At 43.6% G+C, this 21,920-nt stretch overlaps 2 protein-coding genes across 2 annotated transcripts; both read left to right on the forward strand.

The window, feature by feature from the left end:
- The first annotated feature begins 4 nt into the window (after nt 1-4).
- Nucleotides 5-12,944, forward strand: smc1b (structural maintenance of chromosomes 1B). Its single transcript, XM_086209746.1, has 25 exons — nt 5-192; nt 516-704; nt 1,997-2,109; nt 2,374-2,577; nt 2,748-2,986; nt 3,540-3,798; nt 4,299-4,439; nt 4,570-4,652; nt 4,809-5,016; nt 5,789-5,974; nt 6,150-6,341; nt 6,468-6,614; nt 6,806-6,943; nt 7,127-7,243; nt 7,420-7,526; nt 7,663-7,804; nt 8,930-9,075; nt 9,555-9,708; nt 9,886-9,984; nt 10,082-10,238; nt 10,367-10,521; nt 10,822-10,973; nt 11,348-11,417; nt 11,927-12,037; nt 12,127-12,944. Exons 1-25 carry the CDS (start codon nt 84-86, stop codon nt 12,238-12,240), a joined length of 3,732 nt encoding a protein of 1,243 aa, XP_086065872.1. The 5' UTR covers nt 5-83; the 3' UTR covers nt 12,241-12,944.
- A 59-nt stretch (nt 12,945-13,003) lies between these two features.
- Nucleotides 13,004-20,605, forward strand: borcs5 (BLOC-1 related complex subunit 5). Its single transcript, XM_086209747.1, has 4 exons — nt 13,004-13,442; nt 13,878-14,021; nt 16,245-16,402; nt 17,523-20,605. The coding sequence occupies exons 1-4, from the start codon at nt 13,385-13,387 to the stop codon at nt 17,754-17,756; spliced, it is 594 nt and encodes a 197-aa protein (XP_086065873.1). The 5' UTR covers nt 13,004-13,384; the 3' UTR covers nt 17,757-20,605.
- The last annotated feature ends 1,315 nt before the right edge of the window (nt 20,606-21,920 follow it).

Raw genomic sequence — 21,920 nt, forward strand, 5'->3', positions numbered from 1 at the left:
TCAGTCGCTAGCTGATTCCTCAGGACGTCGCCTGTGACATTGAAGTAGCTGATCAAGAAAACTGGCCCGAGTTGACTTGAAAAATGGGTTACCTGAGACAAATTGATATAGAAAACTTCAAGTCGTGGCGAGGGAAGCAGGTCATCGGTCCATTTATGCGGTTTAACTGTATAATTGGCATCAATGGTTCCGGTAAGCGAAGTCCTGACATTTGAAATTAGCCAGCTAATGCTAACGCTAACGCTAACCCGTTGCTAGCTACCTTACCTGAAACAAAGTGGACACTGGCGGTTTTGCTAGTTAGATCATCTGTACATACATGAAGATATAAACAACTACATAATAGTATGCATGTGAGGTAAATATGACGATATATTCTATAATGTTATAAAAAGCAGTTTAAGTCATCTGATAATTTTGCTTAAACAAAAAAGGTAAGTTTTAAGTTGAGTTTTTACTGTAGTTTGTTTTGTTTTTTTTTTTACATGAAATTAAAAAAAAAAAAATGTAACCAGGCAAGTCAAATGTGATGGATGCCCTGAGCTTTGCCATGGGGGAGCGGCCCGCCTCCCTCCGAGTGAAGCACCTAAGGGACCTGATTCATGGAGCCAACGTCGGGAGGCCGGTGGCGGACAGAGCCAGCGTCACCATGCGGTACTGCGATGATCGGGACCAAGAGGCCGCCTTCCGTCGGAGCATCTCCGGTCAGTTTGATAGGTTATTATGGTATTTAATGTCGTTCAGGGAGCCTCCATGAATGACAGCTTGGCTCAACACTGTACCATTTTACAATATGTTTTAAAAAGCTGATGCTTTTTTTCTTTCCTGATATTAGGAGGATGGTGGGGTCTTATTCAGGCTGCTATTAACTATCTTCTGGGGTTGTATTGGTTCATGCATATTTTGATTTATGATGACACTAAAAGCTCCATCCATCCATTTTCAACTGCTTATCTGGAATGTCAGGGTTCTTGCAATGAAAAACCAGGAAAGTCATGGCTATGAAAATAGCCATTTCCAATACTTTATTATTTTTTTTTTTAGGTAAGTAAAGAAAAAAGAACAAAGTACAACGTACTTACTTTATGTGTGTGTCGGAGCAGTAGCTTGTCATTAATGCGCTGGTAAATTTTGACAGATTTCTCTGTTTACTTCTCATTTGTAAACAGGTCTTTTAGAGAATGTCTGGTCATGTGTGGGGAAAAAAATTTCACCAACTGATCTCCATCCTCCCAGTTGGACAGGCTTGTAAAATCTCCCTAGGGAGACACGCAGGGGGCATCCTTACTAGATGCCTGAACCACATCAGCTGGGTCCTTTTACCACGAGTCCTTCACTTTATCTTTGATGTAAACTATATTCTAGAAACCACATACTCTAAAAAACACACTTGGCATGCTAGAAATACATGAACAAATGTCCCATCCATTTTCTCCCTCTTATCCTGTTAAGGGTGGTGGGGGGTGGAGCCTATCTCAGCAGCCTTCAGGTGAGAGGTGGGGTTCACCCTGGACAGGTCACCAGTCCATGGCAGGGCCAACACATAGAGACAGACAACCATTGGCTCTCCCAGCCACGCCTACGGTCAATTTAGAGTCTGGATTAACCTGGTCCCCTCTTGATGTCTTTGGACTGTGGAGGAAGCTGGAGTACCAGAGAGAACCCAGCAGGAACAGGGAGAACATGGAGACTCACCCAGAAAGACCCCGTGCTCCAGCCGGCGCTCCACCCACAATCTTCTTGGTGGGGGGCCACAGTGAGGACCACTGCTCCACCGTGACACCCAAAATATCACTTACGCCGGAATTTATTGGAACAATATATCATTCCTTGTTCTTGATATATGGACATTTATGAGCGAAGAGCTGCTAGGACAGACATGAGTGTTAAAACCTTTGAAGTGGTGGTGAAATTAGAGTCCAGTTCCTGCCTCCCTTTAGAACAATTGATTGCCAGTTATCTGTCTTAAAACTTCCATTTATGGTCTTGGTTTCAGGTGATTCATCTGAATATTGCATCAACGCCGTTCGTGTTACTTTCGCTAAATACACAGAGGAACTTGAGAAGATTGGCATTGTGACCAAAGCTCGGAACTGTTTGGTCTTCCAGGTAAAATGCCAGCGGACTGAGTGACTGAAATTGATCGAATTTCAAACTCAGATCAAATTATTCAGGATTTTTTTTTCTTTTGGTGGACTTGGTGCACTTGTAGTTTGTGATAAACATCAGAATATGTATAGATAGAAGAATAAACAAAGAATACATGAGGAAAAAAAGACAAAGAAATGTAAACAATGCTGACTTACATATGAAATGACATTAAATACCTTTTGCATGAATGTGAGCAATATTACCTGATGTGCTCCTCACCAGGGGACAGTGGAGTCCATTGCTTTGAAGGACCCAAAGGAGAGAACAGCGATGTTTGAGTTAATCTCACAATCCAAGGATTATGCTGCAGAGTATGATAGGAAGAAAGAGGCTCTGAGGAAGGCCAAAGAGGACACACAGTTTCAGTTCAACAAAAAGAAATCTGCCACTGTTGAGAGGAAGCAGGTGTCCCAGGAGAAAATAGAGGTAAAGTAGTGTAAAAGATGTAGACCTAGATTCATATCTGTGTGAGTGATGCCTGATATATACTTCCACAAACATCTGACGTGCTCACAGGAAGGGCATCAACCTGACCGTTGTTTAGTGGCTTCTCTTGCAGTTTCCTGTGCATCACCACCCACGCTCCTCTTTTCCAGGCCCAGAGGTACCAAGCGCTAGTGGATGAGCTTGAGCAAACGCGCCTGCAGCTGAGCCTTGCTGAGCTTTATCACAATGGGAGGAGCATCAACACCCTCAGCGATACCCTGAGTGAGAAACAGCAGGCCGCAGCTGCTCAGAACAATAAACTGGTGAACTGGGAGCAGACAGTTAAAGAGCTCAAGAAGCAACATGGACGCCTCAACAGAGAGCAGCAGCACAAGGAGAAGGAAATCCGGTACATATGAATGTGCCAAATTGGTCTTTATTTCATTTTTATATGTTTTAGGGGGGCTGCACGGTGGTGCAGTGGTCAGCGCTGTGGCCTCACAGCAAGAAGGTTCCGGGTTCGAGTCCCGGCTCGGGCACGGGATCTTTCTGTGTGAGTCTCCATGTTCTCACCGTGTCTGCGTGGGTTCTCTTTGATACCCCGGCTTCCTCCACAGTCCAAAGACATCAATTTGGGGACGAGGCTGATTGGATTCTCTAAATTGACCGTAGGTGTGACTGTGAGTGTGAATGGTTGTTCGTCTCTCTATGTTGGTCCTGCGATGGACTGGCGGCCTGTCCAGGGTGATCCCCGCCTCTCGCCTGTAGATGCTGGGATAGGCTCCACCCCCCGCGACCCTTACTAGTAAGGAATAAGCGGAAGACGACGATGGATGGATGGATGTTTTAGGGGCAGTTCAACAAGGGAGTGAACATATTTGCTTTTTATATTTTGGAGGAAAAAAATTGGCATAATTATCATAATTAATGGAGCGCAACATTTAATTGACCCTCTCCCCCAGTACCCAGGAGCATGTCCTATCCCAGTCTCGGTCTCAGTACATCAAAGCCAAGGTGAACACCTCCCATCAAATGAAAAAGGCAGGCGAAATACGTAATGCCATAAAAAAGAGCCAGAAAGCCGTGGCTTTTAAAGAGCAGGAGCTTGCAGAAGGTCAGCAGGAAAAGGCTGAGCTGGAGAGGGCGTGGAGGAACTACGAGAAACGGTTCCAGGAGCAGCGAGTATCCCAGGGGCAGGATGTCCATTTGAATGAGGAACAGGTCAGTGTGTGTCCAAGAATGTCATTTCTCAGCCTCTTAAGTCATTCCTATTGATTTTGTCGTGTGTGTCATACATAATAAACAACAACAGTGTAATTTGAGCGTGAATATACTACATGTTTACAATACATCAATTTATCTTTGTTCGATAGATTGGAGAATATCTGAAAAAGCAGAAATCAATTCTACATGTATGCATGATGACTTTACAGTGAATAAAATGGCTGTGATGACAGAGACAGAGACCCTAGATGTGATCCTGTTGATTGGGAAAGCCTGTACCACTTCAGTAGAAAGCTCTTAACTGCCTTACGGGCTGAGATGCTATTTAATTTTAGTTCTTATCTAAATTATGTACAGAGAAAATTTTGATGCATCCTCTCATTCAAAATCCAAAATGGATTTCCATGCTTTGAAAATCTGTCAAAGTCAAGCTATAAATGCACAAATAATGAAAGTATAGAAGCCTACGTATGTTTTTGAATTGATTTCTTCTGCAGCTCGAGAGATACAAAGAGCTAAAGGAGCTTGCAAGAAAACAGGGTGCTGTCCTGAGCCAGCAGGCTGATAAGCTGCACTGGGAGGGGAGAGCAGACTATGAGAAGATGGCATTCGATCAGCGCAGAGAGAAGGAAGTGGAGGTATTGTCATGGACACAACACATCCATGTTAAACAGCTGCTGAAATGTACAGGTACCCAATTGTGTTTCACACTTGTGAGTCTGTTATGAATCTGTTTTTATACCACTCATGGAACAACATCTGTTGTAGTCTCTCATCAGGAACAACCATTGTCAGCTGGATGATTTGACACGCAGAGCAGAGAAGCTGGAGGAATACATCCAGGCCTGCAAGTATGTCCTGCTGTGTATACCTTCAACCCCATGACTGCGCTTTGTAATGCTTGCAAGTAGAACTTTTGTCAGGCTTAATAAGTCAGATTATTTCTTGTTGGTGAAACCATAATGTCAGAGAATGAGTGTACTTCATGGAGACCGCGTTTGCCTCAGGTCATCCCTTGAAGAGTATGGTCAGCGGGAGGAGAGCCTGAGTGCAGAGCTGCAGTGGGGCCGCCAGCACACTGCAGAGGTGAAAGAAGAGCTGAGCCAGGTGCTGGAGGAGCTGGGGAATGCCCGCCTGGACACTCAGGAGAGCAAACGCCAACTGCAGCGCAAAGAGCTGCTGGAGAAACTCCACAGACTCTTCCCTGATACTGTGGTAAGAGGAGAACGTGAGGAAAATGGAATGCAGTCATTGATCTGACGGTGTCAGAAGGACGCAATTCTGCCCTTTAGTGTTGTCTATAAAAGCATTCAATAAACTAGAGAAATGATTTATATTACATATACTCCATCTGCCTTGAGATACCCAGAATCCATGGAATTGCAAATACTTGTTTATTTTTACTGCTTCATTCTCTGAGAAATAATTTAACATCGGATGTGCACAGTGAACTTTGAACTTTCCATAGCTCACTTGAATATTTTACATGCTGGACTTTAGTTGGCAACCAAACTAGTCAGTAGTTTCCTTTTAAATTTCAAACTCAAGAAAGAGAATATTCCACTTAAAGCAGATAAATGCGAACAGCCTCGGAGCATCAAACTCTGTGCGTCACACAGTCTCCACTGAGAAAATAGAATTGAAGCAGACAACACAGATGTATAAACAAAAGGCTATAAGCTCCACAGCTGCTGCAGCACAGTTTGTTCCGTGGGGCTGTGCGTATTATTTTGTGTGCGTAATTGAGGTCTCACTTGTCACAGCCCCATTGTCAGTCGCCTCTACAAATATAATCTAATGTGGTCGGAGACAATGTTGTGTTGTTCTGCTGTCTTGTTGTTTGTATGGTTAATTTGTGTATTCATAGCTAGCATTAAACAAAAGAAGAACAAAAGAAACCCTTGTCCAATGAACAAAGAATATTTGGGTCTTTTTTAATCTAATCTACAAATTGTTCTGGAACTATTTGTTAACTTCCTCTTCCCAGTATGGCCGTCTGTGTGACCTGTGCAGCCCCATTCATAAGAAGTACCAGCTTGCTGTCACCAAGGTTTTCGGCCACTACATGAAAGCCATTGTTGTGGCCTCTGAGAAAGTAGCGCGTGACTGCATCCGTTTTCTCAAGGAGGAACGAGCTGAACCCGAGACCTTCTTGCCTATTGACTACTTGGATGTAAGTCATACAAGCATGACAACTTTACAGGGTGTCTAAAATGTAATGGCTGAAAATAACGGCTGTGATCATTTAAGCTCAGTGTTTTCATTCAAATTTTGCATCAAAGCAAAGATGGTTTTTACATAAACTGGTTGAAAATCTGCAGAGATATCCAGCACTATTGTATGTTCAGGTGAATCCTCTGATGGAGCGACTGAGAGAGGTACCAGGGGCCAAGATGGTGGTGGATGTGGTTCAGGTTAATGCTGCCTCAGGTGCCACTCATCTGAGGAAGGTGGTGCAGTTTGTCTGTGGTAACGCTCTGGTGTGTGAGACCATCAAAGAGGCAAAGAGTGTGGCCTTTGACAGGAAGGAGCGCATTAAGGTAAGCTTGGCCTCCAGTCCCAGACACGTTTGTCAAAACAGCAACACCAACAATATTGACAACTGGATCCTCAAATTGTAAGGGAAATACTTTGTTCATAGGGGAAATCAAATTTATTCTTTGCAGACAGTATCTCTGGATGGGACACTGTTTGCAAAGTCAGGTGTGATCTCTGGGGGCTCCAGTGACCTGCGGACCAAAGCTCGCTGCTGGGATGAAAAGGAAATGACAAGGCTGAAGGAACGCAAAGACCGTCTGACAGCTGAGTTGCGTGTAAGTCAACACGTGTAAGCAGTGGTAAACTGCTACCTTTTGGATTATTTTATGTTTATTCCTGAAATACAAAGTAGCGCACAGTAAATTTGTCATGATTAAGACTACATGGTTGTTCTGAATTCATTTGTTTGAAGAGTGGATAGTTTATTCGCAATTATCAGTCCTGCTGTTTTTTGGGCTTGTGACAGGAACTGATGAAGCTTACACGGAAGGAGTCGGACCTGACCCAGATCATCGCTCAGGCTCAGGGGGCTCAGACCCGCCTCAAATACTCCAAAAATGAGCTGGATAACATTCGGAAGAAAAACATCCACAAATGCCAAGTGGTAGGAAAAATGATTTAAATGTAACAAACGTAGTATCAAAAACCAGGAAGGTGTTTGTTTGCTTGACTGTGATGTTCGTCACTTCCACTGGACACCAAAGTTGTGCATGATGTATACAATTCGTATGTGTATTGTTTGACAGCACTTTCTCTTCTCTCACCATTTGCTGCTGGTTGTTTTTAGGATATTTCTCGTTTGGAGAGTGAATTGGCCAATCTGGACTCTCAGATCAAGATGCAGCAGGAAAGTGAAGAGGCAAAGAATGCAGCCGTGAAGAAGATAAGAGACCAGATTGACCAGGTACTTTCCTCGACCTATCGTTAGCAGTCAGAAAGTCCAATTACATTCAGAAAATTAGACAGTCCTGGACATCTGTCTTTACAGGTATGTCTCTGAATAAAGCAATAAAGCAGACATGTTTACAATATCTGTCAGGTGTCTCGTCATATAACAGTGTGGATGTTTTGTTTATTCAGATGGAGGATTTGGTATTCTCTGACTTCTGTGCTGAGATCGGCGTGGGCAGCATCAGAGAATATGAGCAGGAGCAGCTGAAACTGCAGGCCGAGCATGACAAGAAAAAGTACAACATGACACATTTTCTCGGGGCATCCACCATTCGCAGAGCATTTAATATTTATTATTACTAAGAAAAATATACAAGAAAGTAAGTTTGAGTTACACTTTGTGCTAGCACTGTGGTCCGTCTGTCTCTCCAGGTTGGAGTTTGAGACTCACTGCACCCGCTTGAGCGCAAAGCTGGAGTATGAACAAGAGCAGCTAGAGAAGCAGAGGAAGAAGCTCCATATACTGCAGGAGACCGTTGAGAAGGAGGAGAAAACTATGGCTGAGCAGAGGAAGGTCAGTTTCACAGGCTGGTACTCAGCGTTAACATGGCCGCTGTCAGATTACCTCATCCTGGGTCTCCAGAGTTTTGTAGTGGTGAGGCTTTGTTCCTCCCCGAGGAGATATTTGCCAAAAAAATCTATGTCACATTACTTATGTTGAGAGTAGCCTATTATCATGACTCATGATAATAACACTCTACATTAGTAAGTATAAAGGGAAGTAGGGCTGCAACTAACGACTATTTTAATAGTCGACTAGTCACCGACTATTGAAACGATTAGTCGACTAATCAGATAATTATTAATTTTTTCTTAAATTTGGCATGCAGTTGATTTAATTATGTGGCAGATGATAATAAACAAGAAAGATGGGTACAATGAAAAATCCATCTTTTATTGAACATTCATTAATTTAAAATACGTTTGTTAGGCACAGTCTGGAATGACGCTAGAGCTCTCTGTTACAGCAAAAATACGCTTATAAAATGTACAATGTGTGTCATAAAAACCTTACTGCCTTGAATGTTACTTCAGTCTCACCGAGGCGAGTCAGACTCCGGTCGTTCAACTGCCCGATGGGCTCCTTTAAATGTTCGTGCATCACCGCAATGATACGCACGGTCTGCTTTGCAACCTTTACAAGTAGTCTTTTTATTCGCCGTATCCAGGCTAAAATGCCAACAAACTTTAGAAGTTTTGGTACGCGTACCTGATGTTGACGCCGTGTACCTGTATGTTACCACTCAGAGACAGAGACGCTATTGCGCATGAGCGACTCTCGGCAGAGATTATAATCAAGAGAGATGCCTCACTCTGTTGGAAAAACGCGTCTGGCGACAACAGTCGACAATGGAATCCATGGTCGACTGTTGCTATTATCGATTTTTGTCGACAACGTCGACTAATCGTTGCAGCCCTAAAGGGAAGCAAATACACCAGGGGATGGTTCTACTGATGGACGTTCCTGAATTTCCAAGTTATCTCGGTAATCAGAGCCTGGAATGTCCCCAGTCAACCAACCATCAGCTACAAAGAGATCAGCATAAAGCATTGTGTGTATATGTATGCAACTTCAGTGTGTATTGAAGTTGTTTAATGAAAACTTTCTCTGCCCGGTGAATGTTTCCCTCTTTCACAGGATGAGGAGAAGCTGCTGGCTGCAGTGGAGCAGGTAGAGAACAAACTACAAGAGTTGAAGAACCAACTGCTGTCTCAGAAGAAGGGAGTAACTGCTGCCAAAGCTGAGGTGGACCAGAAAACCCAGGGCCTCCATGAGATCAACAAGTAGCGTACTGCTTATAAGTCCAGGACTACAGCAGCAGTAGCTGGGGTGTTGAGCTACTAATACAGCTGCTACTGCTGCTGTTACTTATTCTAATATGTAATTTGCTGCTGTTGCAGAGGGTTTGTATCTGTATCTGATGTTTGTTTTTTGTAAGTCATTAAATTTATGGACTTTATTTATTTTATCAGTGATTTTCTCTTGCATTAAGGTTTTTGTTTATGTTTTTTTTACCTGTAATATTCTTTTTTTTAAATCGCAGAATTTTGTTTTGTTTCAAACTTAATCAGACGTGACACTTTAAGGACATTAAAGTCACAGAAAAATAGTTTTTCTGTTGGATCTTGTCTCTGCGATATCATCTGTTTCTGGTCAAACGGGATCATTACGTTGGATAAATTGCTGTTCTGCCATTTATTTTAATTAGATTCCCGGTGTGGCGTGAGATAACCATCAAACATTTTTGCATTCTCTGTCTCAGACAATTGGTGAAGCTTCAGCGGGAGGTGATGTCTGCCGAGACTGCCTTGGAGCAGAGACGTCTGGCCAGACACAACTTACTGCTGGCCTGCAAGATCCAGGGACTTCCCGTCATTCTGCTCTCCGGGAGCCTGGATGACATCAGTGAGGTGCAGGTAAAAAGAGACCTCCAACAGTGCCTTGATTTTGTCTTAGTCCTGTCAAATCAGGGAAAAATCACTGGATATCAATGGAATATTTCTTTTTCTTAAATCTCTGTGATCCATGAGAGACCTTGAAGGACTTGAAGCACGTTAGTCTTGTGCGATGACTGATTTTCTGGGTCTCTGCAGCTGGATGCAGAATCTGAAAGCACTTCAGCCACCATACACGTCTACGAGAGGGAGGCCCAACTAATTATCGACTTCTCTGGCCTGGAAGATGATCTCAGAGTGAGACAACAAGCGTAGACGCCGTCATTTTTACATTCTTGAATTCTCTGTGTGCTGTTTATTCACATGACCAACATGTTGTGATATTTGTGTCCAGAATGTGAGGGAGGAGGAGGAGGTGGATGCCAAACTGGAGAAGCTGAGGCAGTCGCTTTCCTCCTTAGAAGGATTGCTGCATCGCACCTCTGCTCCGAATCTAAAAGCTCTAGAGAAGATGAGGGAAGTGAAGGACAAGCTACAGGGGTTGACAGAAGGTTTTTGTTCTTGCCCACCAACACGCCTACGTTAGATTTCAACGTTACGTTATTATGTTGTGATAATGCTGAGTTACAGGGTCACTTATGGACTCAGTAGTAATCCCAGTTTCTTTTCCGTGACTCAGCTTTTGATGCCAGCACCAGAGCAGCCAGGAAGTGCAGCCAAGAGTTTGAACAAGTCAAAGCCCGGCGCTTCCACCTCTTCAGCCAGTGCTTTGAGCACGTGTCTGTTGTGATTGACCAGATCTATAAAAGCATGTGCAAGAACAACAGCGCACAGGTGAAGCATCTCAACCACAAACACTCACAGTTCTTCCAGTTTGTTGTTCTTGGTCGCCGTCTGTCTCATTTGTGAAACAGCTCGTAAATTAAAACGTTGCATTTTTGCCAGAAGTTACAACAAACTGGTTCACCTTTGAATTTATTCTGGCGGGGACAACACTGCAATTTTCATTTCGGTTTCCCTCACGGGGGAAACTTTTGATTTTCAGAAGTGAAACCTTAGATGTTAAAAACAGGAACATGATGCCCTAAAACACAAGATGTAGTGAAATAAAATAGACTGCTGTGTCTGCTCCAGGCTAGTTTGAGCGCAGAGAATCCAGACGAGCCGTACCTGGGGGGCATCAACTACAACTGTGTGGCTCCAGGCAAACGCTTCATGACCATGGACAACCTTTCCGGTGGAGAGAAAGCCATCGCAGCCCTGGCCCTAGTTTTCGCCATCCACAGGTGAAGCTGCACTCTGAAAGATTTCAGTAAATGAAATGAGTGTAAAACAGAGGTGAGTGACATACATATAACTAAGGTTACAGAGGAATTACTCAGAGGATACAAAGTTTATCTAATAAAGCACAATGAACTCACTTCAACTCTACATGAAAAACTTCAATATTTGACGCTGCAGTACACCACTGAACTCGATCACCTATACTCCTTTTCTAGTCTTTGTACTTGAACTAATTCTTCCTCCCTTCTGTGCTTTTTTAATCAAACCCTTCTTTCCTTCAGTAGCAGTTGTTGCATCATTGTGCCTCTGATATTTTCCTCCACTCGTTGTTTACTGCGTCTTTGCTGTTGGTCACACTGTTTTTGTGTCTTCTTAGTTTCCGGCCGGCTCCGTTCTTCGTTCTGGACGAGGTGGATGCTGCCCTGGACAACTCGAACATTGGCAAGGTGAGAATCCTCAGATCAGCAGCCCCTCTCTTAGTCAAAAGATAGATTACCCCTGGACACAGAAGTGTGTGGATCCAATTACATGACCTACACCCAGGAGACTATTTTTAAAGCAAAGCTTCCTTCCATGTTAGATTGTGTTTGTAGGGAGGTTTGTGTTGGGTATTTATGAGGCGTTCAAGCCCGTTAGTTTTCTTAGGTCTGAAAGTTGCTTTGTTGCATTTTTTATTAGGTCCGTTATGTGTTCACACTGCAACGTGTTAAGCAAACCACCATTCATTATTGCCCATTGCGTTGTAGTCCAAGCAGAGGCTGGTTTGTAGAGGTAATTCTCGTGATTTATTCTTTTAGTGTCTTAGGATCAAATCCCCAGATCCTTCTGTTTGGCCAATAAACAGATTCTGATTCAAGCCACACAGCGAAGGACACAAAACAACTTGAACATTGACACCCGTGTCTGCTTCCTGTGATTTGTCTTGTGTGTCTCTTGTGTTTTCGTTTTCATTCAGGTGACCAGTTTCATCAGGCGGGAATCCAGGGAGAACATGCAGATCATCGTCATCTCCCTGAAGGAGGAGTTCTTCTCCAAGGCGGACGCTTTGCTGGGAGTTTACCCAGATGTAATTATCCAGAGAAAATGTTGACTGTCTGTGTGGGAGTCTGTGTACACCGGGACCGTGCCGTCACTGCTGTGTTCTCTCCCTCACAGTTTAATGGATGCATGTTCAGTCGCATTCTGAGCCTTGACCTCCGTCCCTACCCTGTGGTTGAGGATGAGAACGGAGCACAGACGGAACCCAGAGAGGACAGAACACAGGAGTGATGTAGCCTGAACTCACCTGCAGCAACCCTTCATGTTTCTCTTACCTTGATGTTCAGTGGCCAAACTGCTGGGGCAACATGTTTGAGTCTTTGCCCCGTAGATATGTAAGTCCTGTTTTTAAAGTTACAGTTCAAGCTTTCTATTCAGTGACAGTAAAATACTTAATTCTATGTTCCGTCAAATCCTTTTCCAAAAAACTGAATTTAGATTGATTTTATCTGAGGTATCTGTGAAAAACTTGATGGTGTTCAGCATCTGACTGGATTCGTCCAATCGTTCGTCAGGGTGATGTGTAAATTCTTGAAAGTTTGTTGAGTGTATTTGAATAGGATAGTAGTTATAGGATAACTATAACTAGAGGGTAATAGTTAAGTGAGGATTTGGTTCTGATCCAAAATGTGTGTGGTTTTTGTTAATCATTTCTCCTGGTTCACAGGTGATTCATGTGCTTTTATATTTGTTAATGAGTTGAGTGTGCCTTCAGCTCTGTTGTGTAAATGATCAGCCCTGAGGATGATGTACATGTTTGTTGTGTATTATCAGAGCTGGCCTCATGGGGGCGCAGTTGCTTTACAATCCTTTAGGTTTTTACTAAATTTAACACCGTAACTCTCACAACTCTGTTCTGTTTTGAGGGTCAGTGGCTGAGTTTTTATTCGCCTTTCTTAATATATGCCTTTAACTAATAAACTATATCAGGTTGATTTCGTCTGGTGACGTCATTTCTGTGTGGGCGGTGAGACAATCAGACCTCGTGATCAATATTTACGGAAGTGTTTTCCCACCAGTATCTCATGTTCGTTGGCGTCCTATCGGAGGTTATTACTAAAATAAGATCATTATTTTGGGGTTATCACGTAACTCCACCATGAAAGTGTACTACTCCGCACGTTCGGAGTCCTGCTAGCTAGTAAACGCTAGCATGAGTGTTAACCAGGAGGCTAGCTGATGGAACGTTCTCGCCGTTGCACTCCCTGACTTCCAGTTCCCTTTTTTATTTTTGTACGAAGCCGGTACTGAGGTTGTCATTCCGGCTGTGTGTGAAGGTCGCATGAGATCGTTCAGTGTTGTGTCTCGTCAAGTATCGAGTGATTTGACTGCAGAATCTGGAAGCGTTAACGGAAGCTAACTGCTAGCTAACACCATGGGGGCCGAGCAGAGCGGAGACGCGGAGCACAAACACTCCGACTACAGCTCTTCAGGTGATTATGTAGCTCCTCCTACATTCAACACTAACATTATGACGGATGTGTAATTTTCATTATTTTCATGAAACAGGTGCAAACATGCTGACTGCTGGCCACGTAGGTAGAAGTGAGTGAAGACACATAGCAACTTCCTCTTTCATATTCCTCTTTATTTAGCAAAGGTTATAGAGGACCCACACATCACCGATGTATTATGTGTAAAGGGCTGCATGTAATTCGTATCGTCTTTATTACATGCTCCTCACAGACCACTTGCCATTTAGTCTGAGCTGTTCATGAAAGTATATTCCTTCAATAATTACTGGAAACCAATTTTTTTTCAAAAAAACACAAAATTTAACAATTGCCATGTTTATGGCTACAGTTTGAAGGAAACAAGGGAATTTGGCCATCAACATGAATATTAAGATCTGAATTTTGTGTCTGCAGTGGTTCCGTCTCCAGCAAAGCAGAAGGCAAAGATGGATGATATCGTTGTTGTGGCCCAGGGGACCCAGTCCATGCGAAACATCCACAATGATCCAGACGTGATCAAACTACAGGAGATACCCACCTTTCAGCCACTTTTGAAAGGTAAATTGTTGGTTTCCCGCATGAATTCCTGCGCTGTCTTTATAAAACCCCTCAAGAGGGATTACATTAAAGAGGGATCCGTGCAGAAATCCTCCACTCTGACAGATATTTTCTGCCTCCAGTAGATGCGTTCCTGGGGCCTGAGAAATATAGAGCACTGCAAAAGCCACATGTAGACAATAACGATCTAGCAAATAGTTGTCATTTGTCAATTTAAGTCACAAAGTGCAGTGAACGGATCAAACCTGAGATCAACACTTGGTGTGCGTGTGTGTACAGCCGTTGTCTCGTCATGGTTACACGTGTTTTCTTGGTCGGTTGTCATCTTGGAAAAGCCTTTCTGAGTTCTTTAGTAGATGACTGGATTTACACCCTGTCACTTCTCTCTGTGGGGGTAATTCCAGACGGACTGGATGATATTGAGATCAGGCCTCTGTTGCCTCACTGAATGCTGCAGGACTCTTGTTCTTGTCATTCCTGGTGACTCTTGAGTGTAGCTTAAGGTTGTCATGATGTTGCTGAGTGAATGTTGGTCCCTGATGGTGCTGGATGATATAATGAGAGTCTGCATGTATGTCTCAGCATCGATGAGACTGTTAACTCCTTAAAATTGCAAACTACCTCACCCTCATACTGGTGCTGCTCCCAGCCCTCCATCGCACAACCTGCTTTCCATTAGAAACAAATATTTCACATTTCTGCACATCCAAAGCAACTGCTGCCATTTTCCCAGTTCTGGTGTTGTTGTGCATACGCAAGTATTTTTGGTATCAATGATTTTTTGCCACAAGTTTTCCAGCATTCAGGGTTTGAACTCAACCTTCCTGTTTTCTGTTACTGTTTCACTTGGTTTTCTTTTTGTTCACTGATGCTGAAGGACCGCTGTGTTCCTTGCTGCTGTGCTTGGCTTGTCGCTTCTTTAGCAATGCCACTTTTTTGCGTAGCTGTCTGTCAGTTTTAATCCTCCACACAGCTGTTTCGGTTCCAGTTTATGGTTCTGATTCATCCTACATGTGCTGCCGTTGAGCATCTGTTCCACTGGGCTGCACGCCAACACGTTCCTGATTTATTTGTATTTTTATTCAAATTAATCTGGAAGTTGTCCTATGTATGCACCGTTTTAGAGACATATTTTGCTATGTGCAAAAGGAAAATTTAGCGCTTCTGTTGACTTGCAGATTTGCAACATTAAAACACAACTTAAGTGCATTTATGAGGATTCATGGTGTATGAATACTCATGATAATGGAGAAATAATTAACCTTATAGAAACGGAAGAAAAATGCAAAACGATTACTTATTCATTCAATATCATATATATATATATATATATATATATATATATATATATATATATATATATATATATATATATATATATATATATATATATATATAAGTCATTGATCAAGTGGTGGTGCGGCTGCTCAGCAGAGCCTGATAAACAGGGATGCTCTTGTCACTATGGACTGCCATGGGTGCATCAGGGCACCAAATCAATTCCGCTTCCTCTATAGAAACAATTTCAATAAATCAACATCTGAGTCAAATGTGATGTACAGAGCCACACGTGGAACCCAGCCAGCTGAAGTGCTCACCTCCCTGCGCTGCACAACAGCTAGCTTGGTACGAAGCTACATTTCCACTCAGTTCAAGAACACAAGAAGAAAAATAAGAACACTTTCCTGATACAGTCAGGTGTTTCAGTCATTTTGACTTTCATTTGGTTTTTTTGGCAATTCCCACCAGGCTCTTCTCAAATTCTGTGTTGTGGAGCTAATTGTCGCTGCAATCCATTAGCGCTGTGTTAGAAGATGAATAATCAGCCAAGTGATGTGTAGAGCCACTCCTGAAATAGCAGAGGGATCGTTATGTCATATTTTTTGCAGAGCCAGTGACAATAATCACCAGCAATTACGCCATTGGCAAGTGTTATTCTGGTGCAGCTTGTCTCGCTGTATTGAACAGAGTTCATACAGTCATGAAAAGCCTTTAAAAGTAGTGGAATTGGAACATGCCAGAATCCAGGACTGGAGAAGTTGAAAGCCAGAGTGTTTTGGAAAAGTCATGGAACTTTCCCACACATATCTGGATATCAAAGTGTATGATCAGTGAAGATTGTCTCGGAAGAATCTCTATGGGTTCATTGTAAAGTATTCAAGTAAATGTTGGTAGAAATGTGCATGAACCCTGCTGAAATCATTTGGTCTTGGTTCTCCCCAGGAGTGCTTAGCGGTCAGACGTCTCCCAGCAGCGTGTGTCTGGAAAGGCTGGACGCTTCCCAGGTTCTTCAACTCTGCATCCGTTACCAGGACCACCTACACCAGTGTGCCGAAGCTGTCGCCTTCGACCAGAACGCCCTCGTCAAGAGGATCAAAGAAGTAGGAGTCGATTGCAGGCTGTACTTCTCACATATCAGTCCCCACACAGAGTCTCGTTAGTTGCTTTTTTCCTCAAACCGAGGACTAGTTGCACTTTTACAATGAAATGTAAAATCTACAGCCATGAAAAAACCTTGAATAATGAGCTGATTATTAGAAAATCCAACCCTTTTAGGGTAGTCGTTCATTTTATAAGGTCTGTAAATACTAAATTCAATTCTTCCACCTTCTCGGGTGTATTTTCTGCTTCTTGTGTATAATGCAATGATGTGGATGAGGGAAATTTAATAATCAGTTTTTATCACGTTTGACCTGTCATACACAAAACCACTGATTGATTAATTATTTCCCAAAGAAAGTGGCGGTCTCAGTCCAGATCAAGTGGACCCTTTGATCCTGTTTTTAAAAAGTGCCTGGGACGAGCAGTCAGCACGAAATAGAGGCGTGAATGACCGTGACGCACTCTGGTGCAGCCAGCCATCCACTCGCTGAGGTGGTCTGGGACACAGTTGACCAAATACCCCATAGTTTGAATGCTAATGTGTCCTGAAATGTCTCTGACAAGGACAGAGAACATCATCAGGGCTGGACCTGCTGGTTGTTTTGGTGATGGTGAGCAGCTTGTGACCACAGCTCACCCAGTGCACGACTAAGACGTGAATGTGTGTGCATGGATGTTAATTAGAGGAAGTGACATAGGCAGCAACGAAACCTGAACATGCGTGGTCATGTAGGCACATTTGGAGACGCATCAGACACGTGTAAGCGAGGACACGTCTCGCCGTCTACTTGTGATCTGCTCACCATAGTAACATGTTAAACCAAGTGCGAACAGGCCAGTGATGCAGTTCACATGCAGGGTGGAAGCACTGCACGGTGAGGGAGGATGTGGGCGTGTCTTCCAGAAAGCAATATGAAATCAAAAGTAGCCAGATCAAAAGTGTGTAACGCAGCAGAAATGTGATCCTTGGTTCTGAGCTGGAGCTGTGAAGATGCCCTGAAACTGTACCCGTCATGTTGGATCGTCTGGTTTGCTCTCTACTGTTGATGGTGTCCATGTATGCGGCAGCGCGAGAGTTCTGACTATTATGCTTGTTCTTTCTTCCTTCTTCCTCCCCAGATGGACTTATCTGTAGAAACCTTGTTCAGCATAATGCAGGAGCGTCAGAAGCGCTATGCCAAATACGCAGAGCAGATCCAGAAGGTCAATGAGATGTCGATGATCCTTAGACGCATCCAGATGGGCATCGACCAGACGGTGCCTCTGATGGAGCGCCTCAACAACATGCTGCCTGAGAGCGAGCGGCTGGAACCCTTCAGCATGAGGCCGGAGGGGGAGTCTGCCACCAAGTAGCCTCCTTAAAATCAGAGCAGCTGCTTCCTGCCGGAGCCAGTCCTCTGTCCGGTGGTAGGGATTCTCACTTCCTAAAAGAGTGAAAAACGTTTGCCCATTCTGACTGTGGAGCAGCTCTCAGGTTATGATCTTTTTTGCTGCTGTTGTTCGTCAGCAGCATCTCTGTTACTCCGGTTCTTCTCCTCACACGCTTCCCTCTGAGCTCCGCCGCAACTTCCTGCTACAGATGAGCTCCATGGCTCCATGTAGATTCTTGCTTACAAGGTGCTGTGGTTCAGTTTCCCCAGCGCCACTTGCAGGAGGCATGATGATTATCAGCAGTCCGCCTCCTGCTGTAAATACGTCAGGGTGTCTTTCATCTTTATGAGTGGAGAGAATGAGCTCCAATGCTCCTGAAACTGGCCTTGCTGATGTGTTGTGAAGCTGATGTTGGGACGAGCGACTTAAAAGTTGATATCATGTTTTCAGTTACAAGATCATCTAAATCAGTGGTTCTCAACTTGGGGGTTGGGACCCACACTGGGTTCACAAGATGATTTTTCACGGACGATAAATAAGAACATCTTTTTGCCGTTCCGTCCCCTTCTTAGCACTCTGTTCAGTGATAAATCTGTCTTGCTGTCTTTTATTATGGGAGGGTCACGTGCCTCCTAGCATAAACTAAAACTAGGACAGACTATAACTATAACAACTACAAAGACAGCTAAGGTCTGTCAGACTCTATAAGGTTGTACATTTCCAGACCAACAGGCGCAGTTCATGAGACTGCGTTTCTCTCCGTTGTTTGTCTTGTCGGCCTGAAGACTGCATGGTGACTGCGATGGTGCAGTAACTCTGTCGTTCTTTAGCAGTGAAGCTTAAATTGAATCCATTATTCAGTTGATGGGCAAAAGAACCAGACTTCAGGGAGCAGGCAGGATTGGTGGTCATGAACACCAACTTCATTTATTCAGTCACGACTCTAAAAGTTGGAGAACCACTGATCTAAATCATCAGAACCACTCAAGAGTCGACGTTGCATCAGTGATGGACCTTCACGTTCCACCTGTCGGTCTTGTTGCTGCACAGTATTGCCGCAGCGTTTTGGATTATTCTGTCCACGAGACTGTGAGAGCCGAGAAGGATCGGATTACACAACAAGCTTGGATCTTCAATTGGAGTAAAATGAGAAACCTCTTCCGCCACAACACCCTGTGGACAGAGCCGAGTCTGAAATATTCTCATGAACTTTTGAACCGCACTCTCCCTGGAGGCAACGCTTGACTTTAATACATTTGGATACCATTGCCTGGCAGTAGCACCAAGACTGTTTGCATGCAGAGTTGAAAAGTGAGAGCTAGAAACCCTTCAGATATTTTTTGGGCTGAATGTTGGAGGGGAGGGATGAAGAGGTGGGCAGAAAACGTTAACTGTCAGACAGACCTTCATGCAAACCACGTTCAACGTCACGTATTCACAAAAATGTGCGTGTCCTGAAACGTCTTCAACGCTTGGGGAAAAGTTGGTCTTCAGGTTGAAGACGGAGGTCACTGTAACTTGTTGGGCTCGTCTGTCTGATGTAAATTCTACTAATTTGTGGTGATATTTCTCTCCAGGACAGCAGGATGGAGGTGAATTAATTTGGGGCAAAAAAAAATCATGCCATTGTGATTATTGTGGCAGCCGTGAGCTAGCAGAAGATTGTGTTTGACCACAAGGTGGAGCCAGAGATTCTTATCACAGCCAATTGGTCCAAATAAGTGATTTCAGATAAGTAGAACTTTTCTGAAGTTTTCTGCTGAATGATGCTGACTGAAGGGCTGCGTGAGGAAGTGGTCTCAGTAGGCTGAGCTACTTTAAAACCTGCATGACGAACGCCACCTCTCCAGCCCTCAGCTGGTCCAAGTGTTTGCACTCTTGGTTTCATGGGACCACAGAAGTGTTGACGAGCATCACGAGGAGACGCCGCTTGTATGAATCTGCCTCAAAGCTCTGGTCTGAATGAGGCATTAAGAGGATTTTCCTTTGGGAAACTTGCTGCTAACAGCGGTGGATGATGTCCTCTGCACGTGAGCCAGTGATATGGATACTCGGGAGCAGTTTGTCATCCGTGCATTGAAACACACTGAACTCAATTACACCTCCAAAAGGATCCTCCTGCGGCTGGCTTGCTTTGAGGTGCAGAGCTAGCTTGGCGCGTTGACATAAGGCAAGATTACTTTTGAATTAAAAGCAGAACTCCTTTGATATGTTGCTGCCTTTCATGTGTAAATTAAAACGACTGAAAAATGTCTAAAATGGCCTGGGGGCTGTTGTTTGAATCGACGCTGCATTGTGTGGCGACGCGCTGTAAAAGTTCCCCTGAATCTTTGTAATAAAGAATAGTTCCTGATGCTCAGTGCTGGATATTAACACTGCATGATGATATTATACAATCCACCACCCGGAAATTCATTCTTTGAAATGAAAGAGAAATCCAATTTCCCCTGTATACCTCTCATTTGAATATAAATCAAAGGCTGGTTTGGTCCCTTTTCCTTCCCTGTTTTGCTCTCTCAAACTTGGAAACACGGGGAAAAAAAGTGGGATGAGAACCCTCGTCCTTCCAGGCTGAGCTTCCGTTCAACACAAGAAAGGTAATAGAACTCTTTTGAGTCTGGACTATCACTGAAATGTCAGTTTATTAAAAAAAAAAAAAAAAATCTAATTACCTTTTAGTGACACACTTGGATGGATTTACTTTCCAGTCGAGAGACACGATTTAATTATTGAATACAAAGAACCGGCTGTGACGGTTGTAGTTGCTTTGATCTGCAGCAGAAGCTTTTCATTTGTCGAGCAACAAGTTTGAGTTCGAGGATGCTGAGGAAAGGCCGCTTTTATCAGATTTGTAATCGATTAGTAGACCTGATGATCAAAGGGAGGATTTGTTGACAATAATTTGGATAATATGTTAATAAATGAATTGATTTTAAAAGCAAAACTGGGGGGGGGGGCAGTTATTCAAGCTTTTCCTAACTGTCAAGTAGAGATTCAAGACTTTTCTGTATTGCTATTATGATGGTTATCAGTACATTTGGGCAAATTAGGACATCACAATCCCAGTGTGAGCGGTTCTTTATTATTTATTATTATTAATTATGAATTTTTTCTATGTTTACCAGCTTCTTTTGAGGAAAAAAGGATCAGTCTGTAATGAAAGTAGCTGGCTGCGGCGTTTAGAGCCACCACGTTCATGAGCGCTGGTATGTTAGGGCCTGTCTCAGGAGCAGTCTTGATGCATGTATGGCAGGTCGCCGGTGGCTCAGAGCACACGCTGCCTCTTCATGCTCATGCATATATGCATTAATGGGAGGTAAAAGTTGGACTCGAGTGCGAAATCCAGGGAAACATCACTTACTGTTCAATATGTAATGAAATTCTGTTCAGTGCTTTCCCCGGAATTACATTTGGGCTGCTAAAAGTGTGCTATTGCCCCCAGATTTAGCACCTATTCCTGAATCAAGCAAAAAACTCTGCAGTTTAATCAATCATAATCGTTGTTGCAGGCACTTCCTAATCAGGATTCCCAATCAGAACATTTCCCCTCATTGTCAGTATCCGGTTATGGTCGAGGTTCTTGGCGTCATCCAGCTAAGTTAAAGCCAGTTAGCCTCAAGGTGGTTGGGTTGGAAATAAGTTTCCAGTGACAAATCTGATAAAAGCAGGCGTTCCTTGATGATTGCATGTTTTGACTACATTGACTGGCATCCTGTCAAATTACCCAGCACTGCTTTTATTTGACACCCAGTCGCCTGGAGTGATTGATACCCGGTGGACCTCCCTCTTGAGTTGCAGCCAAACCTTTCGTCCCTTTTACTGGAGACACAGGTTCTACCTAATAAAGCTCTCTGTGGCTACGGTCACGTTCTCAAGGACATCTAGATGTTAGCGCGGACCTGCATGACTGTCATCCCAAATGTGAGGAGTGTTGGGGAGGCGGGGCAGCGACACGTCACCCCTCGATTCTTCCAGAGGGGTGATTGTGGACACAATTGATCCTCTTGAAAACTGAATACATTTGTGAGTCCTGCAGTCTTCTCAGGCTCTGGGTTGTCATTTCAAACTAAAACAGGGGAGGCTTTTCTCCAGTTGCTAAAACATGATGCACATGTATGTTCAGGCTCTATGTCAGGGGTGTCAAAC

Source organism: Aulostomus chinensis, chromosome 7 (assembly GCF_037954235.1).
Source record: "Aulostomus chinensis isolate RoL2024-O1b breed Wild chromosome 7, RoL_Achi_v1.0, whole genome shotgun sequence".
NCBI classification, from domain to species: domain Eukaryota; kingdom Metazoa; phylum Chordata; class Actinopteri; order Syngnathiformes; family Aulostomidae; genus Aulostomus; species Aulostomus chinensis.